The following is a 25,089-nucleotide window of genomic DNA, read 5'->3' as shown; positions in this document are numbered from 1 at the left end:
TTTAAGGTGAATAAAGGTGTAACGGCAATGGCTGATTGTCTGATGATTATAAAGCATTCTCGAAACTAAAATTATCTTCCTGCACTTAGAGTGTCTGAGTATGCTGTTTGAATTGTTTCTTGTTAGTTATCGAAGTCCTCATTCAATTAATCCTTCTTACAGCGCAGGGGGGATTGCATTGTCAAGCTTGGTTCCTGCTACTGTTAATTCATTTTCTTCTCTGGCTAAAAGTTCAAACACTGGCTTACAAATTTGGTCTTTGCATGGTCTACTGTTGACTGTGGAGGCGGCTGGATTATCCTATGTTTCTCATGTTCAGGTATCCATATTCTCAGAATGTGATGCATCGGTGTCTCTGTGAGCATCAGTTATCCGCATTGTTTGATAATCATGGCTAACATCAGTTATCCTTCATCTGATTTATTATGTCAGAAGTATAATAAAGTGATAAATGTTAGAAACTCTCAAACTTCAGCGAGCTGCCTATGGCTCTCTCTTGAGGATGTTACTTATCAAGAAACTAATTGTCATATTGGATCTAGTGGAAGAAGTTGAGATTTACAGGACCATTGGCTATCAACAAACTTGTTCTGTTAATAAATCCATTAAGATTTTACTTGGCTACCTTCGTTCAATCTGCATCTATTGTCCATTCTACTATTTATTGCTATGTTATCCAGAGCATTTTGTGTCATCTTGAGATTTGTGAGTGGGTGATCCTCCTTCCTTGTGCTCCTCCTATTGAAGTCCGATCAGGATGAATTTTGATTCAGCAAATTTCTTGAGTTCACTGTTAGGCCTTTTAAGCTTCTCTGCCTGATATGTTATAATTTCATTTTTACTAGCTGTTTCCATTTTGATTTTTGATGTTCATATTGCGGCAAGAGGTTACCCTCTGATGTGAAAAGCAAGAAAGGCTAGATTTGTTATTTGGCACCTCTAGGTTCTAAATTCTAATTCAACTTTTTGTTTAAGCCTAAAGTTTCCGATTTTCATTTACTTTCAGGCGACACTTAGCCTTGCCATGGATATTCTGTTGTCAAATGAGATTGGTTCGACTAACCTTCAGCAGGCAGTGGGCCGCCTTATAAATGCTATTGTTGCTGTCCTTGGTCCTGAACTTTCCCCTGGCAGCATTTTTTTCTCGCGCTGCAAGGTTAGTCAATTCAATTATAAGCTTATAATCTGTATTACTGATCTATATAATAGACGCCAGCAATACCTAAAGAAAACAAAAGTGCAAGTAACTTCCTGAAACTCACTTGCATATGCTAGAAAGCTAGTTTTGTGTTAAGCGAACTTTCTGAGATCAATAAGATTCTAGAATTGAGAAATGTATACGTCATTTCTATACTACCTTTTTATGGTCTCATGTGTGCAACTAAGTATATGTTATTGATAAATGAAAGGATCACATCGTGGTTACAATTGCATCATAAGTCTCCAGACATTCGTTAAACTCATCATGTTTTTGAAGTTTCTCTATACGTAGTCAAATTTAAAGGAGGCAAATATGAGACTCATAATGTAGTATTTGTTGGAGTGCTAGACAAAATGACCTATTATCATGCATTCTTTTAACATACAGAGCTCTTTAATTTGTTTTTTATTACAAGGTTAGGAACTGTGTTATCATGTCACTGATCACTATCACTATTATGATATCCATAACAATTTATCTAATAGGTATAAAATATTTTACATGGGTAACACATGCAAGGAATAAATCTTCTACTCCTTGTTGGGTTTGTTAGCATATACGTCTTTCAATATTTTGTTGAAGTGGCTTTTTCACTTCAGTAGTAGCAAAGCTTTTTTGTTTACTAGATCTTTTAACTTGCTATGTTTACTAGATTTCTAATTTTACTTTTCCAGTTTCATTCTAATCATGTGTTTTCCTTCAGTCTGTCATTGCAGAGGTCAGCTCTCGGCAAGAGACTGCAACACTTTATGAGTATGGCCACTTGTATTTCATATATTTTGTCCCCTTTTTGAATCTATAAACCAAATAAAAAGCAATGGTTTTGAGGCCGGTCTGGTTTAGGTCTCAGGGGCACATGAAAGTTCATTAGACTACACCTGCTTCATCTAGTTTTGTAATACTCATATGGATTTTCTTGAGTGTTTGAATTTTATTTTATTTTACTTGTTAATTTGAAGGAATGTTCGATTCACTCAGCAGCTAGTTCTTTTTGCACCACAAGCTGTTACTGTGCATCATAATGTGCAAACACTGCTCCCAACTCTATCCTCAAGACAGGTAATGCTTTCTCTACCATGGAAAAAATGGGTGGATGGTTCTGGGATTGACTCCTTTCTTAGATAATCTTTTGAGTACTGAAGCATCTGAATTTCATTTTCAACAGCCAACACTGCGACGTTTAGCTTTATCCACTCTGAGACATCTCATTGAAAAGGATCCAGTAAGTACTTGACTGTGACCTCTATGTGTCATCTCCTGTGCTTTAGATATTTTGATGCCTTAAGGCTAGGTTTTGCAAGTTATTAGGGGTATGAACAGAATTAAAACAGTTTTTATGCTTTAAACCTCTTTGTTGTTTACTAAATAGCTTGCTATATACTAATCAAGACAGGCTAATATTCATGAATCAAATTGATTGTTTTAACTCTAGTAACACAACTTCTCTGTTTAAGTCTATGTTAAACAGAAAAATGTTGTTATAAGCAATAAAATATTCTTCTTCATAAAGCTAAATACTTGAAGATCCCTTAATCCCTATCCAAAATATAATGGATAAAAGGTTTTGATGTGGCTAGAGAAAATACAGAAAGCTTGGAGGTGACACATCTTCAGTATGCAGATGATACACTGATTTTTTGTGGAGCTGAGGAAGACCAACTGAAATACTTAAGGGTGATCCTGGTGCTGTTTGAAGGGGTATCCGGGTTGCACATTAACTGGATTAAAAGTTCTATGTATACTATCAATGAGGTCAACAACATAGACTTGTTAGCTTCAATTCTAGGGGGTGAAGTAGGTGGGAGAGGAATAAAAGCTACTTCAAGTTTGAAAATTGGTGGCTGCAGTCAGAAGGTTTTGTGGATAGAGTTAGAGAGTGGTGGAGCTCCTTCAGTTACACAGGAAGACCTGATTATGTTTTGGCATGCAAACTTAAAGCACTGAAACTTAAGCTAAAGGAATGGAAACAAGAAGAGGGTGGAAATCTGGGCAGTCAAAGAAGGAGATTGTTAGAGCAGTTAGCAGAATTAGATACAGAAAGGGTAAATAGAACTCTCACTGTGGAGGAAACGACAAAAAAGGCTGCAGTCTTACTTGAGTATGAAGAGCTAGTCAAGAAAGAGGAAGTTTCATGGAGACAGAAATCAAGAGTACTATGGTTGAAGGAGGGAGACAAGAACACCAAATTCTTCCACAAAATGGCAAATGCTCACAGGAGATATAACAATATAGATCAACTCATGATACAAGGAGAGGTTACTCAAGAGAAAAGCAGAATTGAAGGGGAGATAATAGCATATTATAAGAACCTGTATAGAGAAACACATCAATGGAGACCTTCTTATAATAATGCTGAATGTCCAATGTTGACTGAAGAGGAGAAAATGTCCCTGCAAGGCAGATTTGAGGAGAATGAAGTTCTAAATTGCCTAAAGCTATGTGCAGCCGATAAGGCTCCTGGTCCAGATGGGTACACAATGGGTTTCTTCATCAAGTGTTGGGATGTACTGAAGAAAGACATCATGGACACATTTCAAACTTTTATGAGCAAGAAGTCTTCGAGAAGAGTTTCAACGCTACCTTCATTGCACTCATTCCAAAGAAAAAAGGACCCAATGAGTTAAGGGATTACAGACCAATTAGCCTCATAGGGAGCATTTACAAAATACTCTCCAAAGTTCTCACAGAAAGGTTGAAAGGTGTGATAGATAGACTGGTAGACTCACAACAAATGGCTTTTATAAAAGGGAGACAAATTATGGATGCAGTGTTGATTGCTAATGAAGCTGTAGATTCCGGGATTAAGCAGAAGAAACCTGGCATTCTATGCAAGCTGGACATAGAAAAAGCATATGATCATGTGAATTGGAAGTACCTTCTGAAGATTTTAGAGATGATGGGAATTGGAAGTATCTCCTGATGTTTACAATCTGGCAATGTTCCAACAAAGAACTATTGCAGAACTATGGACACCACAAGGGTGGAATTTCATCTTCAGGAGAGAACCAAATGACTGGGAAGTGATGAGGTTGGCAGAATTCCTCAACTTGGTTGGACATTTTACTGGACTTCAGGCATATGAGGATATGCTTTGGTGGAAAGGCAACAATAGAGGAGAGTTCAAAGTGCATTCAGCTTACAGGCTGATGGATGAATCAAGCCAGCAGAGTCCCATCTGGCCTTGGAAACAAATATGGAAGTGTAGAATCCCACACAAAGTCTCATGCTTTATTTGGCTGCTAGCTAAGGAAGCTGCCCTGACTCAGGATAATGTAATGAAAAGGGGGATAACCTTATGCTCTAGGTGTTTCCTATGTGGGGAAACCTTAGAAACTGTAAACCATCTATTTCTACACTGCAAATACACCCGGCAGCTTTGGAGGATTTTCTTGAGCCTTAAAGGCATATCCTGGACTATGCCTAGGAGAGTTACTGAGGCCTTGTACAGCTGGGAGGAGGCAGGTGCCCTTGCAAAAGACAGAACTAGATGGAGAATTATCCCTGCTTCAATATGGTGGGCAATCTGGAAAGAAAGGAATTCCAGATGTTTTGAAGGCATAGAAAATAGTGTGCAGGATGTTAAACTAAACTGCATTTTGTTGTTATGTTTTTGGTGTAATCAATTATACTCAAATGACATTGCCTCTATAGTTGATGTTTTAGACTCAATATAGAAATAGAGTAGGAGTGTCTAGAGTGCATCTGTATATAAGGTTTGAGTACAACCCATGTACTTTTGTGATATAATACATCGTTACCATTTTCAAAAAAATATATATCCCATGTATGAAACTATAAACACCAAGAGATTGCAAGTATTCATTAACAAAATCCAGAATAGGTGAAAGGAATGAAAACATTTGCATATAACAAGGTTAATCTTCTTCCTCAAACTTTCATCTCCTCTTTTGGAGATCCCTCTACGTTCTCCTCAGCATAGGCTCTGGAAGAATGCACTGTACATTCTGTTAGCATCCTTAAATAGACCCCCCAAGAATCCGTCAGAATTAGGAACATTTTAATCCGAAGAAACCTTCTTTTTCTGCTGAACTATGGTGCATGTGTGGCCGTTACTAGCACATATGCGCTGGCCTTTTATGCACCTTCTGGGTATATTCTGGTGCAGCTTCATTGTCATTCTGTAGTCTTGATGTGGCCTTAGAACTTAACACTTTTGCAGCACAGCTGCACTAACATTGGAATTTGTGTTATTTTGCTCACGCAGCTGCAGAAATCTTTCAATGCAGCTGTACTGAGCTATTCGATTCCTTCATCTTTTTTTTTCATTCATGATCATTTCTGGAATTAAGTCAAGTGTGTTATCTTACCAGGACCTATCAAAAGCAAGTAAGAGTGTGAATAAATAAATAGTTACCTCAAGACATGTAAACAATAAGAGATTTCAACTGATTGAGTCTATATATAATCAACTCAATTCCAGAGAGAGAAACAGGAGAGCTTTTGAAGGAGAGTGGAGTGGAGTTTCTCCAAGTTGAGGACTGTCTTTGTTCCTTTATTTTCTTTTGGTGCGCACAGAGAGTTCCCTGTTGTATAGATGATTGGAGTTTGTAAACAATCACATCTTTTTGTAGATGCCAGCTTTACCTTTTGGTATACCCCTTGTATACGTCCATTTTGACCATGTTTCCACCAATATATTTACCTGATAAAAAAAAATCAACTCATCAACCTGCCCTTCCTTCTTCCTCTTCTTTCTACCAATACACCTCCCCCCTTCCAAACTCATAATCTTTAAACTTTTCCCCTGTCTCGGATCTGAGGGCAACCCCCTCCTTGCTTCTTCCTGGTCATTTCCGCATACCCATTCCTGTATCTAGAAGAGCCCATTGAAATCATCAGCCAAGTTAATATGCTTCCTACCTTTTGAATTTTTGTTGAAATCCTTCTGCGCCTGTTAGGGAGGCTTTGCTGAGTACTTTTGATGACTTCTTTCATTGTTCGACATTCAACTGGCAAGAAAACTGCTCCCATAATTCTTTCCACATGGAAAACACAACATGTGAAAATCATACTGCTAAGAAAGCACTCTTCAAATAAGAAAAGTAATGTGTGCTTCAGATCTTTATGAAGAAACAATAAATATAGAAATTTTAGTAGATCTATTTTCAATTCAATCCTACAGTTTCCAAGTTCTGATTTGTCTGCTTTGCACTATATCTTACTACAGATGCTTGATTTTATGTAGGGGTCCATTATGAATGAACATATAGAAGATACATTGTTCCATATGCTGGATGAGGAAACTGATGCTGAGTAAGTTGATTATGCCTACACAAGCTGGTCCTAAACCTTATCTCCCTTTGATTGTTCTCTAATTTGGTGATTGCTTCTTCTCTCTTTGTTTGTTTGGGTTGGCTTATTACTTTTAGGTCTAGCATCTGCCATTGCTTTCTTTTTTAGGATATATGAGTAATAGATTCAGATACAAGGACAACATAATTAGCTTCCAATTTTTTTAATAGTGTATTTTTATAGAAAATTGTAGTCAAAGAAATAAAAGTTGACTCCCAAAATATTGATAGTATCATAAACTGTTATTAAGGGAGTAACTATTTGAATGAGACTAGTTTTTATAACCATGCATCTTTTGTCTTTACCCCATGAAAGTGCTTGCTGTATTTCTCTTTTTGTTGCTAGCTTTGCCTGTCTGAGTGCTCTATACTAATCTACCTGGACAGATTTACATTTGTTTTTTTATTTGCTATACCTTTTTGCTTAATTGTCTTAACCTTTTTCCATTTACCTGTAAGTTGATGCTTTCAAATTTTTGTGTACTAATCTTGCACCTTACTTAGAATTCTTTCAACTTTTGCAGGATTGGTAGCTTAGCACGAACAACAGTTATGAGATTGCTTTATGCATCATGTCCATCACGGCCATCACAATGGCTATCAATTTGCCGCAACATGGTAATTTTTTATCTGTATCACCCCTGATATTTGTAATCTGGCCGGCATCTTCCAGAATTAGTTAAGCTATTCTAAAGATTAAAAGAGTGCAGTCATCAGATGAAACTATTTTACTTCTTTAAAACTAGGCTAGACTGAACAGGGTAAATTGATTCTTCGGAACTCCTCTATTAAATATTTATGATCTTATTGAAGGACTACGTTGCAAGTTAGAATCAGTTATCATATGACTGCTTGTAATTCACAGCCCTGTGTCAAGCATTTATAATCTCTGCAATCTATACCTTGCCTGTCTAGCATTTTTGTTTTCTGTCACATGGCTTGTTAAGCTTTCTTTCTTGTTCTTTTCTAGTGTTTTATCCTGGTGATCAGAATGCTTCACTGAAATTAATTATTTATTGTGCATAGATTCTTTCGTCATCCTCAAGAGTGATCAGCACAAGTGACAGTTCACTAAATGATTCTTCAAGTGGTCTGGATGGTAACACTAGACTGAATACTGGGGATGATGATGAGAACATGGTGTCGAGCTCTCAAAACCGAAACTTTCAAGGTTATGGAAACAATCATTCCATTGGCTATCCTCCTAGGGACAAGCACCTCAGATATCGAACAAGAGTTTTTGCTGCAGAGTGAGTGTTGCTTTCCTGGTGTATCGTGACTGATGTTAAGCTTATCCCTCTCTCTGAGCAATTTTGGTTTTATGCTCCCCTCTTAGTTTCCTCGCGCTGTAGCTATCCTGTAGGCCATTTGTAAGCATTTTCTTCTGACATCATCTCGAGCTTCCTTGTTCCCTGCAACCCACCATTCAAACTCGCATAATCAGGCAAGGGAGTTGTTATGAACAAATATAAAACAATTCCAGAAGGACAATGAAATGCCAAGAACAGAGACAGTAAATCATTAATGCCAAAGAAGCAGAAGAAATGAAATAAATGGAATATTGAAGGCATCTATCTTCTGCTATTGCGGTGTCCAACATTACCACTATAGGTTGCTAGTTAGATAGTATTGAAGTTCTTTACACTCAGTGCCCACTTCAATGTATTTTTTTCAATTGAAGTTGTTGTCGCCTTGTTAAGATTACACAAATTTTAATGTCATCCTGCTGTACCTTGTTATTGCCTTATCCTTTGTCTTCCTTGTCTGGATGGATATATGGCTATACTGTTCTTTTGGAAAAGCAGTTTACATGATCTGTTTTTTGGTACACTGGAAAGAACTAAACTAAAATCATTCAAAAGGTACATTGCTTAAATCTGCTAGGAGCAAAAACTCCATATCCTTCAATGCATCTTCCCAAACTTGCAGCTCTTGTTCATTTCTGTGACCTTCATTCAAATTTGCACATTGGTTAGTCTCTCTCCAGATGTATATGTATTTTTCTTGGTGGTTTCTAGCAAGAATCTGCATTCTGCAATCTGCAATCTGCAATAATAGCCCTAGAAAGGTGATATTGTATGTCATCTTCTTTTATGAGTTTGACAATAAAAATAATTCTTGATACCCCAGTTCTTTATGCTGCAACCAAAATGAGGCTAAAGGCAACAAGAATAAGTGTAGTTAACTAGTTCAGTTAACCAAATAAGTGTTTCATCGAATTAGCCTTTCAGAACTGCTTCTGCTCATTTACTTGATCCCCAGTTCTTTATGCTGCAACCAAAATGAGGCTAAAGGCAACAAGAATAAGTGTAGTTAACTAGTTCAGTTAACCAAATAAGTGTTTCATCGAATTAGCCTTTCAGAACTGCTTCTGCTCATTTACTTGATCCCCAGTTCTTTATGCTGCAACCAAAATGAGGCTAAAGGCAACAAGAATAAGTGTAGTTAACTAGTTCAGTTAACCAAATAAGTGTTTCATCGAATTAGCCTTTCAGAACTGCTTCTGCTCATTTACTTGATCCCCAGTTCTTTATGCTGCAACCAAAATGAGGCAAAAGGCAACAAGAATAAGTGTAGTTAACTAGTTCAGTTAACCAAATAAGTGTTTCATCGAATTAGCCTTTCAGAACTGCTTCTGCTCATTTACTTAATCAGTGTATCAAGATCTTGGATTGGTTTATTGATGCAATTGCATACAACAATGTTCTCCTGATCCGCAAGCTTATCTGCTCTCAAAATTACAGTTAAAACAGAATCCTCTATTAGTTCCAGTTTTATATACTGCCCTAGTCCCTACCCGTTCTTCTCTTTGGCTCTCGCTTTGTTATCTCTCCGGGAGAGAATCTTTTCCTATATATTAATGTGCATTATTTCTTCAAATTACTGTCTTGTTAAGAAATTTGTTTTGTTTGTTATTCTCTGACATAATGTATCCTTCTGAATAATCTTCTCTGAATTTTAGGTGTTTGAGTCATCTTCCTGCAGCAGTTGGAAAGAATCCAGTGCATTTTGATATAGCATTGGCAAGACAGCAGCCTGCCAGTGGATCAACCTCTGGAGACTGGCTGGTTCTTCAATTGCAAGAACTAGTTTCCCTTGCTTATCAGGTGCTATACTTGACATCAACCCTTGTTGCACTTATGCTATTAAAATCAGCTGTGGTGAGGGAAATAAATTGGTTCTCTCCCATTACATCTTACAGATCAGCACAATTCAGTTTGAGAACATGCGGCCAGTTGGTGTGACCCTATTGAGTACTATTATTGACAAGGTACTCATTCAATTATTCGGTTAGACTTTTCCCTTATGGTCATTTCAAATGGTATAGCATTATCTATTAGGCAATACCCTGTAAGTTTGGCGTTCAAGTTTTATCATTTGTAAGTCCATATATATAAACTATAACAATTTGATGCCTTTTTATCTCTATATTTCAGATTTTATTGACCATTGCTAAACAAATAAAAGTAATATACTTTCTCTTGCTTGAACAATCATCGCTTGTGCTCAAAAAGAACAAGATGGAATTTCAGGACAACGCCTAAGTTTAAAGAAATCAGATGCCCGCTAGAGGGCAATACTCAAATTGCTAGTTTCGAAACACGGTGTGAAGTATGTGGAGGAAGAGATTTGGGAAACGTATTGCTTGATTATTTTCTCAAGCATGTTAGGATTTAGAGGGTGTTTGGATTGACTTAAAAGTTTGGTCAAACCTATTTTTAAGTCAGTTTTTGACTTCATGAAGTGTTTGGCTACTATAAAAATAACTACTTAAAATAAGTTAGAAAATATTTGACAAAGTTAAAAATAACTTAAAATAAGTTTAAAATGACTTAAAAAAAGCTAAAAACCAAAAGTAGGATTTTTTTTATTTTTTGACTTAAAAGTTACTCCCTCCGTTCCATTTTATGGGACACTTTTTAGATTTCGAGATTCAAACAAGTTTTTTTTTTTTATGACAAGGGAAACCCGCAGCCGCTACCCTTTGGGTGCGCACAGGGTAAAACCCCCACTCCTATGCAATAGCTCGCAAACCACACAAGAGAGGCAACCCGCACTAGGCAAGCCCGGTGCGACGAGCTCGACCCAGAAGGCGAACCCCTTTCTTTCGCTAGCAAGAGGTTTCGAACTTGAGACCTCCAACATGAAAGTCCCAAACCCAAACCATTGGGACAGAGGGAGTACTTTTTTTAAGCCAATCCAAACGGGCTCTTAGTAGGCCTTTGGATTGACTTATTTTAAGTAGCTCTTGGCTTTTAAAACTCTTTTTTTAATTTTTGGAGGTGTTTTGGGAAAGGCTAAGTGCGTTGAAGCACTTTTAGGTAAAAAAAAGTACAAAAATAAGCTAAAAGCCAAAAGTTGGGTATGACCAATTTATGACTTTTAGCTTTTAACTTATAAGGTACTTTTAAAAAGCCAATCCAAACACCCCCTTAATTAATTTTTATAAGAGATCTGGAAAAGGAAAAGAAAATAACTCATAATCCTTGGTTATACAATTACAGGGATTATAAACATTTAGTCTGTTACGAGGAATAGATTCTCGCACATTTACGTTCTTAACGCTTGTCTTCATGTTGGAGCGTACATATTGTATATGCTCCTAGCTTGTCACCAAATGTACTTAATTCTGGACTCACAGTGATTTATTGGAACATCTATGAATTGATCATTGGAGTTGATGAAGCCAGTCATTATGCACCTGATTTTTGGGGCTGAATAAAATAACGTACTTTTATATTTTGGTTCTTTCACGAAACACTGGATTCAAAGAAATGTGAATTGCAATTTGTTCACATATCAACTTCATGCTGTTACTATAAATTTCAGTTTGGAACATTGGACCCTGAGCTTCCTGGTCACCTTCTTCTGGAACAGTATCAGGTAAGTCCTTGGATCATTCTTTTTAGTTTTATCCTGCTTAGCAACTATATCTTCCTAATTATTTTAAATAACCAAATTTAAAGGCAAATTCAAAATGATGCAAAATCCTTACTGATATTAGCTCAACTAAGCTAGTTATGTCACTACCATTCAGGCTCAATTGGTTTCTGCAGTTCGAACTGCATTGGACTCGTCCTCTGGCCCTGTCCTATTGGAAGCAGGCTTGCAGCTCGCCACAAAGGTTGTTGAATACTTAGATACATGCAGCCAGTGGTGTAATTTAATTGATGCAAGTTTAAATGGGATCATGTGTGAATATTGCAGATATTGACATGTAAAATTGTTAGTCGGGATCAACTTGCTGTAAAGCGGATATTTTCATTGATTTCACGTCCTCTAAATGAATTCAATGACCTTTACTATCCATCCTTTGCAGAATGGGTCTCGTGCAAGGTTGGTTCACTCACGTCCAAAATATTTTCGTACGACTGTTTCTCTTTTCTCTAACATATTTATCAATGTATCTTTCCAGATCAAAGTGAGACTCCTTACAGCTCATGCCTCTCTGAAATGTTACACCTTTGCATTCTTGAAAAATCAACAAAAGGAGATTACTGATGAATATTTAGCTTTATTGCCTCTTTTCTCTGAGAGTTCAAAAATTCTTGGAATTTACTGGCTCTGTCTTCTGAAGGACTACAGCTATATTAGGACTCAGTCATTTCCTAAAGAAAATGTGAGCTCATAGTTCGGTTTATGTTTCTGTCTTTTATTATTGATTTCATATCACATGTCCAAACGGCCCTTAAAGTAGTTGCTCTCTCTTTCTCTCTCTTCTAATTCTGGCAATTTCTTTCCCATGTTCCTATATGCACTACATGCAGTGGAAACCGTTTCTTGATGGGATTCAGTCTACACTAGTTTCAACTATGTTGCTGGCATGTCTGGAAGAAGCTTGGCCACTGATCGTGCAAGCGGTGGCATTAGATGCAGTTCCTTTGAACACTTACATAAAAGGATCCTCAGAAACTGAAGAACAGTCTATTACAGACTTAATTTCGGGTTATAACATGGTTGAGTTGGGTTCAGAAGAATTTCAATTTTTGTGGGGCTTTGCTCTTCTTCTTCTATTTCAGGGGCAAGATTCAGTTCTTGGTGAATCTAGGCTACATATTGGCTCTGTCAATACCATATTATTAAGTGGTGGCTGTGTTAGTGATGAAGTAAAGTCAATTGCTTTGGAGTTGTGCAAAGTTGCTCTGCCTGTGTTTCAAGTCCTGTTAGCGGAGAGATTCTTTAGTGTAGGATTTCTCACTATGGATTCCTGTCAAGAACTGCTGCAGGTACTTTCAGTGTCTTGTTCTTCATGCTAAGTCACTCTAATGTAGTTTGGTTGTTTGTTCTGTCTGATTCACATTATGGATGTTATATTTCTTGGATGTGCATTTTAAGGTTCTCTAGACATCACATAGGTGATCAACTATGCAAAACCTTACATAGATATTGCCAATGATCAATTTGTTTCTTCTTAGAGAATAGCAATGTTGTCATTCTTCAACTTTTGACATTCTAATTCTGAACCTTGATTATCATCAACCTTGAAATGCTAGTTTCAGCGATTGAATCTTGAAATTTTCTGACATGTGCTTTATTTGTGGGTTTGTGCAAATTGCTTACTTGGTAATGAGTAATGAAAAGCTATAACCAATTAGTTACATGGTATTATGGAGCCACCAGAGCACTACCTGATTAAATAAATGGAGCCACCAGAGCGCTATCATTTGGAGTTCCTATTACCCATTTTTATGAAGCTAGAGAGTATGCATTTTGCACAGTGGATTAGGGAAGTTACCCGTTCTTCTAGTATCCCAAAATCCTCCTTCATTTCTTTCTTATCGTCTTAGGGAAGTGCTAAATCATTATTAGTGAAAAAGGAGAAGGCATATTAGTGGATTAACATTTTAATTTCTACACTAGGAGGTGCAGGAAGTGTTAGGTTAGATATTCTCATTTGATGTGCCTTTCGCAAAGTCTAATCAAAGCTCAAAATTTAATTGGATGCAGGTTTGCTTTTTCTCCATTTTTGTTGAAGATACATGGGACAATTTTGCTATCTCTATTTTATCACAGGTAAGATCCCATTTCATGTCATGATCATGCTATTACATTCAAGATGTAGTTAGTTAATGAAGGGTCTCTCCATCAATTTAAATGAAATTAATATGCACCCTGGTTTTATCTTTGTTGCCTTTAACTTTCTGCGTTGCGTATGATTTCCTTTCATGTATGGCCTTTTGGTTGTCATTTTAAATATTTTTTGTGTAATCTAAAGGACTTGATGCCATAAAGTTCTTTTATGGTTTATTTTGGACGTATTTTCTTATAGTAGATGCAGGAACATATTTCAATTGCTTATTTATATGTGCATAAGAGCCCCATAAAAATCTGTCTTTTTAACTTCTTGTTTCTTTCGGTTTGTTTGGCAGATTGTGCAGAACTGCCCCTTGGATTTCCTAAAGACCGAAAGTTTTGTGTATTTAGTATCAGAACTTTATTTGGCACTTCTTTTTAAATCCTTCACAAGGTACCACTTCTTTTCGATGAAGTCAAATTACCTTGTTCATGAACAGTAAAAAAAAGTAATTTTGAACTAACTTGCTTTCTTTTTGTCAGTGCAACTTCTCAATACCATTTAAGCTGGGACGATATTGTTTCTGTCTTACTTACCACAGCACCAACACTTTTAAAACAATATGAGCCAAAGGTGGGTGTCATGTTTTACAGACAGTTCCTTTTGGTCTCTAGTAAATATTTTTAAGCTTCTACTGCTTCCACGTTTCAATTTTTCATCCGTTGATAGTTAATCATTTTTTTACGGTTTTCATGCAGATGGGTTTGAAATCAATTTTGGGTTTTCTTTTGGTTGGTTACAAGTGCATTGAAAGGGCTTCAACCGAAATTTCCCTTTCAAGAGTTCATGATTTTGTCCAGTGTCTAACTTCTGTGATGAAAACATATGTTACTGGTAAGCAATTCTCATAAGGCGCATTCAGGTCCTTCCTCTTTAGATTATTAGGCTGTAAAGAAAGCTTTTGAGCTTGTTTTAATTAGCATCTTGTTCAGTCTAGTACTCATAATTAACTCTTTCCCCAATGTATGGAGTCAGTTTATTTAATGTTTGTGTTTCTTTTCGCATGAAAAAATCAATCAAATATGCCTTGATTGGTCAGGGTCAGTTATACGACTCCTCTATATCCATTTCACTCTATTCAGGTTCTTGTCAATCCAGCGTTAAATAATTTGTCAGTTAATGCAAATTAGGCTCCAAACTAGAGATCCTTCAAATCTGGAAATTCTTGGAAACATGAAAAAAAAATATTCTTGAGCCAGATTGTGAGCTCCAGGTTAGATTGCATAATCTAGAGAAAGTGCTGTTTTCCATTTATTGATTTCCAATCTTGAAGTAGTCCACAGTAACTTATTTATCGTACTTGAGTGATGGTTATTTGCTTTAAATACAGATATCTCTGAACTTGGAAATGACAGCATTGGTTACTTGATGACAATAACAAGAACTTGTCTGACTGCGAGTGTTATTTTGGCTGAGAATTGCACTAAAGGAATTCATCAGCTTGAGAATAAGAGGTCCAACTTACATAAACTGCTGCTGTTGAAGCTTGCTCTCTCTCTTGAACAGACTACTTCATTTGCTAAACTAGCTTTTGAAATTCAACTTCTTGAAGAAAATCAAGGATGTAAGCCAGTATTTTATGCCATGATATGCAATGCCACCCGGTGCTTCAGGAGTGCTCTTACTGATGCTGACATTCAGGTAAGCAGATCTTATTTCAAATGATGCTTTTGTTCACTGGTTAGCGTACATAATTTGTCTACTGCAGGTCCAAGCAATTGGGTTGCAAATACTGAAAGGCGTGCGAACAAGGAAAATCAATTCGGAGTACTCATTCTTTGTATTCTTTGTTGGGGAACTTGTTGAAGACCTTGGGTCTGTAATCCAGAAACTCTTTAAGGTAGCCAAAGTTCAGTTTTATGTATTTTCCACGTGCAAATTTAAATTCTTGTATTTGGCGCCAGGAGCTGGGGTGGACAATAGATTTGAATTTCGCGTTCTTACAGAACCTGATAGTTTTCTATTGATGGCAGACACCTATGAACAGGGAAGTGGTGGCTATTGCTGGGGAGTGTTTGAAGGTTTTAATGCTTCTTCAGACACTTTCAAGAACTAATGAGTGTCAGAAATGCCTAATGAATCTGTTTTTGGAAGCTGTTCTCCTTTTTACAACGTCAGAGAATTCTTCTCAGGTTCTGCTATATATGAAACTTATGTTTGCTTTGTTTGCCTTCACTGGCTGATTGTGTTCTTGTTTACTTTGTAGGAAGCACGTGATTTGAAGATCACAACTATAAAATTGGTTACACAACTGGCTCAACTCCCTGACTCATCTGCTTGTATCAAGGAGGTTTTACTGACAATGCCCATGATGAGAAGACAACAATTGCAGGTTATAACTTTATTATAAATATGTGCTCTTTCTTGATGCTTTCTAGTTCTTCTGATATCGTAATATTGACACGTAAGGTAACTGTAGAGGTTAAGAACCTTGTACTACTTTCATTCCATGTTTTAGTATTAATTAAATGTTATTGTAGTTCGATTTTTTTCGGGGGGACAAAACTTCAGATCATTGTTTAATTTGTCGTCTTAAATGAATTTGAAATTTGATTGGAATACAGTTATATTTGGAAGTGCATCAAAAAATTTCTGATGTTTCAAAACAGTAGTAGCACAGAGATTGTCGCAAGGGAGTGCTTCTCTTATGTAGGGTCCACCAGCCCTTTCCCCTCTTTTGGGATTTTGACTGCAAAATCTGGCATCAAGGTTTTAACTGGAGATTTTTCCTCTCTTAACACTAACGTCTGGCAGTAAACTATGGCTGTAAAGGATTTTATAGTTTTATGCATGTATTGAGTGGCTCAATGAGTTAATACAGTTTTGGTTAGCAGAAACCAATAAGATATTCATAGTATTGAATGTTATGCTTGCAGGATATAATACGTGCTTCTGTGATGCAAGACCAGAACCAGAAACAAGTCAATTCTACTGGACCATCTTTTATTATCAAGTTGCCTGCAAAAATAGAGGAAAGTAGAAAAGAGGAAATTATTGTTTCAGCTCCTTGCAGTGAAGAGGTGGAGGACAATTCCGAGGAAGAGGAAGAAGATGATTGGGATACTTTTCAGTCTTTTCCTTCTACGAACGAAGTTGATCCTACTAAAACTGTGTTCCAGGATTCTCGCTCAATTGAAAACACAATTTCAGATGATGGCTTTAAGGGAGAATCCATTTCTGTACCACAGGATGAGGTAGAAGAAACTACTGCTACAATTTCAGATGGTGGCTTGGAGGGAGAAACTATTTCAATACCTGAGGATGAGGTAGGAGAAATTACTGCTGAAAATCAAATGGCTAGTGATGATGAGACTCTGTCAGGCAATGCAGATAGCAGCAACCAGACACAGGATCTTAATGGTTCCCAAGATGGCTTCCATGATGACAAGTTATCTGATGCTCACCACATGGAGAAGGATAGAGCAGTGTTACGCCAAGGTGATGTGATCTTGCCTGATTCTCAGTCTGAGGTAGGAAAAGGCCCTGAAACATGTGAAAATCTGGAGGTCCAAAAGAGAACAGGCGGCAATTTGTCTTCTGAAGATGTAAAAGCACATGGTTCCTCTTATGAGGATCATCAGAGAAGTAGAGAGGAATCTAGTGAAACAAATGAAGGTGCTTTGCCGAATATTCAACCTGCTGAAATACAAAGCATGCCACTTGATGACCGCAATGAAGACATGAAAGAACAAATTACACTTGATGATCACCATGAGGATGAGGAAATGAGAGACATCACCTCAATCAAGGATCACCAAGAGGGGAAGGATTTGAAAGACACAACCTCACTCGAGGATCACCATGAGGAGAAGGATTTGAAAGACATAACCTCACTCAAGAGTCACCGTGAGAAGAGAAAAACAGATAACGAAGACCAACGTTCTGATATAGATCTGTCTGAGCAGTCTCCTAAAAAGTTGGAACAAACTACACTTGATGATCACCATGAGGAGAAGGATATGAGAGACATAACCACAGTCAAGGATCATCATGAGGAGAAGGATATGAAAGACATGACCTCACTCGAGGATTACCATGAGGAGAGAAAAACAGAAAATGAAGACCTATGTTCTGATATAGATTTGTCTGAGCGATCTCCTAAAAATTTAGAACAAACTACACTTGATCACCATGAAGAGAGAAATGCAGAAAACAAAGACCAGCATTCTAATATAGAATTGGCCGAGCAGTCTCCTAAAAATTTAGAAGGTGACGAACTAGTCAGCCTTGACAAAAAATGATGACCACGTTAAATTGCCTACAAAAGTCCAGGGTCTCTTTTGACCCAAAATGATTAGCAGGAAACAGTTGAAGCCTATAATGGCACCAAAATTAGGAAAGGTCACCACAATAGGTTTATGTAAAGTTAGTATTATTGTTGACAATGTTTGGCAATATTTATTGAAGATAGAAGAACTATTTTAGTGCTGCGTGAGGTTAAGGTTTTTTCATTGTAAAGATATTCTTCTCCATGAATGTACTGCAGAGTGCTATATATTGTTTATCAGCTAATGATTTTTTGCTAGAGAGAGATCAGAGATTGCTTCTTTAACTTTTCATATGCCATAAAGTCATTTGACATAGCCATGTTAAAACACAACGATTATTTCCACTACATTTAAGGCAATTTTTTAAAACTTATCAACGTAATCTCTCCTAATCTCTTGAATAACGGTAAACTTAAATTACCCTTCATTCATACAAAATGACTTCATTGCCATTTTGTTTCTTAGAGATTTTGCCTTTAAACTTTGAAAAACGGAAGAAGACCACACACCATTATTTGGTTAGGAGTTCAATGAAAACTCAATTTCTTTCAGTGGCTCTTTTGGAAATTAATCAGCTCTTAAGACATAATTATTACTTGTTTAATGTTTTCGACGTGATGTTTTTCTATAATTGTTTTTGACGTAATTAAAAAAAAACTGTTTAAAATTTATATGACTCGAAAAAGAAAATTAATTGAATTTTTTAAAGTATAAAGTAAAAATAAACAAAAGCAAAAAACTATTGCTACTACTGAAAAAAAAATGGGTTTAACGCGGGTTCTTTGATTAAAAACAAAAGGGGTTCCCATTATGACGGCGCCCGCAAAGAGTACGCTATCGCTCCGTTAGTATCTTCTTGAATTCCAAAAGACTTCAATTGCAGTAACCAATCAATGGTGATGGAGGAGAAGCCAAAGAAGCTATTAATTTTATATGCATCTGAGACTGGTAATGCCATAGACGCCGCTGAGCGTCTTGGCCGTGAAGCTGAGCGTAGAGGATGCCCCGTCTTGTTGCTCTCTGTTGATGATTTTGACCCTGTAATTTTCCTTTCCTCTCCTCATTGCTTCAGAAACAATTACAGGTCTAATTAGTTATTCATTCTTTTTGTTAGAGTTCTCTACCGGACCAAGAAATTGTAATCTTTGTGGTCTCAACTACAGGTCAAGGGGACAACCCAGATTCTATTAAGGTTTGTTTGTTATCGCCATTAAGCTTCTCGTGTGTTTATTAGGTCCATGATATTTGATGTTTCTTGTAGGTGTAACTCCTGAAGACACTGTACATAATTGTAACTTCTTCGTTTTCTTGTCTTTTTCTTTTAGGTATTTTGGAAGTTTCTCTTGCAAAGGAATCTTACCCAGAACTGGCTTAGTAGAGTCAACTATGCTGTGTTTGGTTTGGGTGATTCAGGCTACCAGAAATATAATGTACACACTCGCTCTACCTAATACTACTTTTCATTGTTTATCTGCTATTTTAGCTTAAGATTTTCCAAAAGCAACTCAGTCTGATTTGAAGATTTGGATCAACTGGTTCAGTTCTCCCAGAGAATCTTGATGTCTATAATTTCAATTTGATAGGTATCCCATAGCACAAAGTCCAGATATGGGCTCTTAGTGAATCATGTAACCAATATGCAGTTATACCATTCTCCTAAACAATACAAGACTATGAGCAGAACCAATCTCATTAGCTTTTGTGACTTAACAAGGGGTCAAAAGTTTATTCACTAATGTAAGGAGAATAATTTAGTTCTAATATTTATAACAGCAAAATGGCTGATGACTAATATCTCAATCCTTCACCAAATTACGAACTGTCACCAGCAATATATTCATTTCAAACAGCTGAAATCCATAACTAATATAATGGAAGAGAATGGTAAAGCACTGTATGGAACAGAGAAGTCGCAAAAATGATTCTTCAGAAGTTGACTAGGCTTTTATGTTTTAACATGTTTTCGTTGTTACTACATAGGAGGAACAGGGGTATTTAATCTGCTATCTACATCCTTTAAATATTTGCAATGCCCATGCATACAACAAGAATATGCTTTGCCATTTTCATCTCCTCAATGACTGGACATCCATTTTCATTTCCTCAATAACTAGGGACAGAATAATCGTATTAGTCATTTGGCGAATCCTGTATTTGAAAACCACTCTGATAAGTGAACGGGAACCCTGTCGTCAGGTACGCAAGAACTTTACCAATATAGTCATATCATCTTGGAATGTTTAGGGCCAGATTCTGGAGTGAATCCAGTGACCCAGGCACCAAGCCTACGAGTAGAGCTTATTGTTCAATTTCGAAATCAAATCTAGAGAAAAAAGATTATATTTTCAGCAACCAACTGATTTCCATGCTTGGTGCAATCCTCGTACTTTAATGTGCTTGAGAGACGTAGAGGTGTCATTGTTTCTTCTAAGAATGAATATCTTTCTTCACAGTTCTTATTTAACTGTGCATCACTAGTTTATGTTGACAAAAGTGGGAATTGGGGAAAAAGAGAAAGAAAACATGATATTAGGATACCTCAACTGTACTGACAGAACAGCCCCAGAACTGTGGAAAGAGAATGGTACTCTGAGGAGAAATGATAATAGCAGAAAGAAAACCCTTGAGGTTTAATCTTCCTACTTTTCTTTTTGAAACTCTTTTTACTCCTCCAGCTTTTTCGCTTTTTCTGAGATATAACTCTGGCCTGTGTCTTGTGGTGTTTTAGGCTTATCAGTTAGGTAATTGAAATTACTTTTCAACTTTGTCTTTCCATAAGATATATTTATTCCCTTTGTAACAAAGACAGGCAGTGATCCTGGTCAATATCTGTGCTTTGTGTTTCTAGATGACTTTTTTGCTTGTCGGTTGAATTGTTGCCCTAGCAAATATTTAATCTAGAAAATTTTAGATTTATGAAATTATGTATTCCATCTTTGAATGTTGATGTATGGATTTTATTGCTGCAGTTCGTTGCAAAGAAACTTGACAAAAGACTTTCAGATCTTGGTGCGACAGCAGTGGTGGAAAGAGGTCTGGGAGATGATCAGCACTCTTCAGGGTATTGTTAACTTTTAATCTTGTAGAGGAATAGTAGATTTATTTTGCCTGATCATCTGCAGTGATTCCTGCATGAAGATCTGGCCTTCTGCACTGTTAATGCACATGTTATGTTGTAGATTGGTTGAATCAGGAAACCACTCATAATGAAATAGGGTCTGAATTTCATCATGTATCCTGTTTAGCTTGTCCTTTTCTTCTGTTGTTTCATCATCTTTTGTTTTTTTGCTCTTCTTTTGCCCTCTTTTTGTGTGGAGAATGTAAGGATTATAATGTACTTCCCTAAGATGCTGCTAACAATTCTTTACAGGTATAGCAAAAGGCAAAAGTATTCCCTTCTATTCCTGTAGGAATTCCAATTCCATAAATGCTAACAGTGATTCAGCCTCATCTATTAATTCCTTGCACCAAAAGTAAAACAAAATTAGTAACAATTAAAAAAAATGCAATTAAACTTGATCATTTGGATTGAGTTAACACTATCTTCAAAGCACCTTTTTGAACTGAAAAATAATTTTTTTGAACTAATCAAAAGCACCTTTCTGTTTCCTTCTGTCCAAACGAGCGTGTTGTTTCATCATCTTTTGCAATTGTTAAGAAGGAGAATCCAATGTGATATACAGGATGATTATTTGTCCATTTAATATTTATTCAACTAAACCACAGGGATTGAATGACATTAAACTTCTTCAATCCAACTCTTCAGGAGACAGATCTAAAAGAATTTGCATGTTAGGATCTTGAATCTTCCTTGTTTTGTAGGTAATGGTAATTTAAGAATGCAGAAGTTTTTGCTCTCTACGTGATTGTAGTTGATTATATGTGCTGAAGCTTCTTTACTTTAGGAATACAATGGCTTTACTGCTTTGGAGAGGCTGCTCACCTGCTTATGTTGAGTGCTCCTCTTTCTTCGTTTCTTCTGAAATTTTTTCAAATACTCTAGCAGAATTTCAGGTTAGAGGGAGGAGAGATGTTGGAGAGGGTAGAGGGGAAGCTCATTATCCACCGAGTTTCAAAGATGAAACGACCGGATTTCTCAGTTATCATAAAGAAGAATTTTAGGAACTGCTCTTTGTCTATCACCTTATGTCTGTTCACTTTATCATGCCATTCATCTGGTTATCATGGGCGCCCTGAAGAATGTCTTGTTATTTAGCCGCTGTTCTCTTCGAAGGTTGAATTGATGCATCAAATTTCCTTTTGCAGGTATGAAGGTGCTCTGGATCCTTGGATGTCCACCTTGTGGAAAGCATTATACCAAAAAGATCCGAAATTATTTCCTAAAGGTCCAGAATTGATGACTTCAAATATGAGTTTGATGGATCAACCTAAAGTACAGATTACTTATCATGATGTTGTGGAAGGGACTTCAAACTTTTCATCTATCCCAGGTAACTTGCTAAATTGTACTTGAGGAATCAACATCTGCTTTAAACTTCAGGTCATTGTAGGTTCAGAGTTCTGGATGACAGTCAATAAAATTTCAGTGCATGAAAGCATTTATAAGCCTGGATTTATGGAGAAACTATCCCCTACAAGGAAAGATCACTATATATATATATATAAAACCTTTAATGATACAAAAGAGAACTCATACATAATTTTTTTGTTTTTTTGATAAGTAGAACTCATGCATAAGTTTGTGTAGTTTGTTCTGGAGTACCTTCAGGACTATCAGGAATTTTTTACTTGTTATCCTGTCACTAATGAGCTTTGGAAAATCATTTTCTTCCTATTATTTTGATGCATGAGTGCATCTAATTATTGTTTCTTGTACTTTTTGCTATTTGTTTTTCTGAATAAGCTGGAGTGTTTCTTATTTATTGTATGGTTTTTTGGCCTAAAGGCTTCTGTTAGTTGTCTTTCAACATGTAGTAGTGATAAAACCTGTGAATTTGCAGATGTCAAGCTTCTCGAAATGCAGATTGAGAGCACGCGCTTCATATTGCCAGGAAAACTTGCTGGAAAGTACAGTCCCGAGTGCTTCTTAAAAATGGTACACGATCTCTATATACATTTCTTTCGATTATGTGTCAATGCATGCACTGGAACTGTCGCTTGTGGAAGTTGAATAGCTCCTGCTCCTGAAACAGGGAATTTTTGTTGTGGATTCACTTGTGATTCTTACCAAGCAAAAGTGATTGTAACAAAGTGCTAGTGTCTCTCTAATAGAGTAGCATATATTCTGAGCATCTCTGAGCTCAAACAGAAATGACATATAATTGATATCATCCTTGAAGATATCATAATTAGTGTCATTCAGTTGAGGAATTTTATTTTTTTCATTATGATGGAATTCTGAACCACTTCATCAACAAGATATATAACTGTTTTTCGTTGTGAGAAGTGCTTACTGCAGAAATATGGCACCAAAAACCCACTAAAAAGATGTTGCCAACACTTGTTTGAATATATAACTCTCTCTCTCTTCAATGGTGATGGTTGTGATGTAGGCATTGATATATTCTTTTTTTATTCACGTTATTGATGTAGGTTAAAAATGATCCATTAAGTAAGGCTGGCTCTGGGAAAGATGTCCGCCATTTTGAATTTGAAGCTGTTTCATCTGTAAGTGCTGTACATTCTAATCTTTCTTTTACTCCTTTCACCTCATATGATCCTTTTGATGATTTCCTTTATGATCTCAGAGTATTGAGTATGAGGTTGGTGATGTTGTTCATATTCTCCCTGGCCAAGATGCTGCAGCTGTAGATGCCTTCATAAAGCGCTGTAATTTGAACCCTGAATCATATATCCAAGTATGTATTTGTTTACTTTCTTGACTTTCTTGCTGTCACTAGGACCCTGCTCCTTCAAATCTTCCTCCTAGACATTATTTTGCATTCATGCATCTTTGAAGGTGTTTATTGTGTAATTTTTCATGGAATGTGATTTGCATGATTTACCTATGTTAATATGGTCTATTATCACATGGATTGCAAGTATTTGGAAATGTTAAGTGCAACTCAAAGGGAAAGCGTACAAGTATTGCAAAGGATTTGGGATATGGTAGACAAGGGAGCATTACCTAGTGGTAAAGACCCTGCACCTCTAATTTGGGATTTAATTAACCAAGGGAGCAAGTGAGAAAGGGCCATTACTGGGCTCCTGAGTAGCGCATTTGGGGACTGCAGTTTACCATATTAAAAAGAACAAAAATAAGGAGTTCAAACTTCAATTAATTAAAGAGATACAATTAAAGGGAAAAGGCATTAGTACACCCCTGAACTAAGGTTGAATTTCCAGTTACACACTAACTTTCTGGGGGTCCTATTCTGAACTTTCTTAAAACAGAATAAAGAACAGTGTGTTCTGTGGATCACTGTGCCAGCATGTATTCTGTGGGCTGTGTGGGAAGGAGGGAATTTTAGGTGTTTGAAGATGAGTCTGCAGCTGTGCATAGACTAAAATACACTGTCCAAGTATTTTAGCTTTTGGGGGTTATATGAAGATTGTATATGACTGGTACTTTACTTGACTTCCTAAGCTCCAGATGAGTACCTGTCCCCTTCTTATGCTACTTTTGCTAATAAAATTTAACTTCAAAAATTTCAGTGGGATGGAACCTTTTTGAAGTTGAAGAAGTCAGAAATAGATAGGTAAGCAGCAGCACAAACTATGACAATACAGGCACCACCAAAACCTCCTTGTTGGAGAGCTAAGAGGTGGGGGTGGGGGATGGGGAATGTATTAGCACTTCTTGTGAGGGGATCATATACAAAAATAGGTTAGATCACTTCAATTTCTAGGATAAGTTTCTGAGGTCTTGTTAATAAAAGCATTGAAGTAGCTGAAGTTCATTTGCTTTGGATAAGTTAATGAGAATGTCTCTACCTCCACGAGGTAAGGTCTGCGTACACTCTACCCTCCTTAGACGACCCCACTTGTGGGATTTCGCTGGATATGTTGTTGCTGTTGAAGTTAATGAGACCATGTATACAAATCTGTTCTACAATGAGGAATTTGAGATTTATCATCTCTTTTCTTTTCTCCCTTCTTTGTGGTGAGATTAGGGTTTGCAAATGTTAGCAATTTATCAATTGAAAAGGCAGATTTATCAATGTATGAACTCTTCTATTGTTTTTTGTTTTTTATCAGTATTTATTTACTTATTTGGGGGGGGGGGGGGGGGGGGGTGGGGGGGGGGGGGGGGGGGGGGGGGGGGGGGGGGGG

General features: G+C 36.9%; 2 protein-coding genes across 3 annotated transcripts in view; both read left to right on the top strand.

The window, feature by feature from the left end:
- The window catches only part of LOC102605599 (HEAT repeat-containing protein 5B), a 34,169-nt gene extending 16,050 nt beyond the window's left edge, over positions 1 to 18,119 (top strand). For both annotated transcript variants that reach the window (XM_006363063.2, XM_006363062.2), the window contains exons 25-48: positions 163 to 319; positions 1,007 to 1,156; positions 1,905 to 1,954; positions 2,161 to 2,260; positions 2,367 to 2,423; positions 6,408 to 6,475; positions 7,038 to 7,131; positions 7,540 to 7,763; positions 9,476 to 9,620; positions 9,716 to 9,784; positions 11,344 to 11,397; positions 11,552 to 11,638; positions 11,722 to 11,850; positions 11,930 to 12,133; positions 12,282 to 12,740; positions 13,462 to 13,527; positions 13,884 to 13,981; positions 14,071 to 14,161; positions 14,287 to 14,422; positions 14,919 to 15,229; positions 15,297 to 15,428; positions 15,562 to 15,720; positions 15,795 to 15,920; positions 16,465 to 18,119. In XM_006363063.2, the coding sequence (XP_006363125.1) occupies positions 163 to 319; positions 1,007 to 1,156; positions 1,905 to 1,954; positions 2,161 to 2,260; positions 2,367 to 2,423; positions 6,408 to 6,475; positions 7,038 to 7,131; positions 7,540 to 7,763; positions 9,476 to 9,620; positions 9,716 to 9,784; positions 11,344 to 11,397; positions 11,552 to 11,638; positions 11,722 to 11,850; positions 11,930 to 12,133; positions 12,282 to 12,740; positions 13,462 to 13,527; positions 13,884 to 13,981; positions 14,071 to 14,161; positions 14,287 to 14,422; positions 14,919 to 15,229; positions 15,297 to 15,428; positions 15,562 to 15,720; positions 15,795 to 15,920; positions 16,465 to 17,829 (4,531 nt within the window). In that variant the 3' untranslated portion in view covers positions 17,830 to 18,119. The remainder of the gene's footprint in view (positions 1 to 162; positions 320 to 1,006; positions 1,157 to 1,904; positions 1,955 to 2,160; positions 2,261 to 2,366; positions 2,424 to 6,407; positions 6,476 to 7,037; positions 7,132 to 7,539; positions 7,764 to 9,475; positions 9,621 to 9,715; positions 9,785 to 11,343; positions 11,398 to 11,551; positions 11,639 to 11,721; positions 11,851 to 11,929; positions 12,134 to 12,281; positions 12,741 to 13,461; positions 13,528 to 13,883; positions 13,982 to 14,070; positions 14,162 to 14,286; positions 14,423 to 14,918; positions 15,230 to 15,296; positions 15,429 to 15,561; positions 15,721 to 15,794; positions 15,921 to 16,464) is intronic.
- A 536-nt stretch (positions 18,120 to 18,655) lies between these two features.
- LOC102605269 (NADPH-dependent diflavin oxidoreductase 1) overlaps positions 18,656 to 25,089 on the top strand; it is a 9,476-nt gene continuing 3,042 nt past the window's right edge. The window contains exons 1-8 of the mRNA XM_006363061.2: positions 18,656 to 18,896; positions 18,971 to 19,048; positions 19,182 to 19,286; positions 20,826 to 20,917; positions 22,123 to 22,307; positions 22,818 to 22,912; positions 23,410 to 23,484; positions 23,565 to 23,675. Coding sequence (XP_006363123.1) covers positions 18,750 to 18,896; positions 18,971 to 19,048; positions 19,182 to 19,286; positions 20,826 to 20,917; positions 22,123 to 22,307; positions 22,818 to 22,912; positions 23,410 to 23,484; positions 23,565 to 23,675 — 888 coding nt within the window. The 5' untranslated portion in view covers positions 18,656 to 18,749. The remainder of the gene's footprint in view (positions 18,897 to 18,970; positions 19,049 to 19,181; positions 19,287 to 20,825; positions 20,918 to 22,122; positions 22,308 to 22,817; positions 22,913 to 23,409; positions 23,485 to 23,564; positions 23,676 to 25,089) is intronic.

This window comes from Solanum tuberosum, unplaced genomic scaffold (genome assembly GCF_000226075.1).
Source record: "Solanum tuberosum cultivar DM 1-3 516 R44 unplaced genomic scaffold, SolTub_3.0 scf00423, whole genome shotgun sequence".
NCBI lineage: Eukaryota > Viridiplantae > Streptophyta > Magnoliopsida > Solanales > Solanaceae > Solanum > Solanum tuberosum.
Note: the sequence above shows the minus strand (reverse complement) of the source record. Positions and strands in the feature narration are given on the sequence as shown.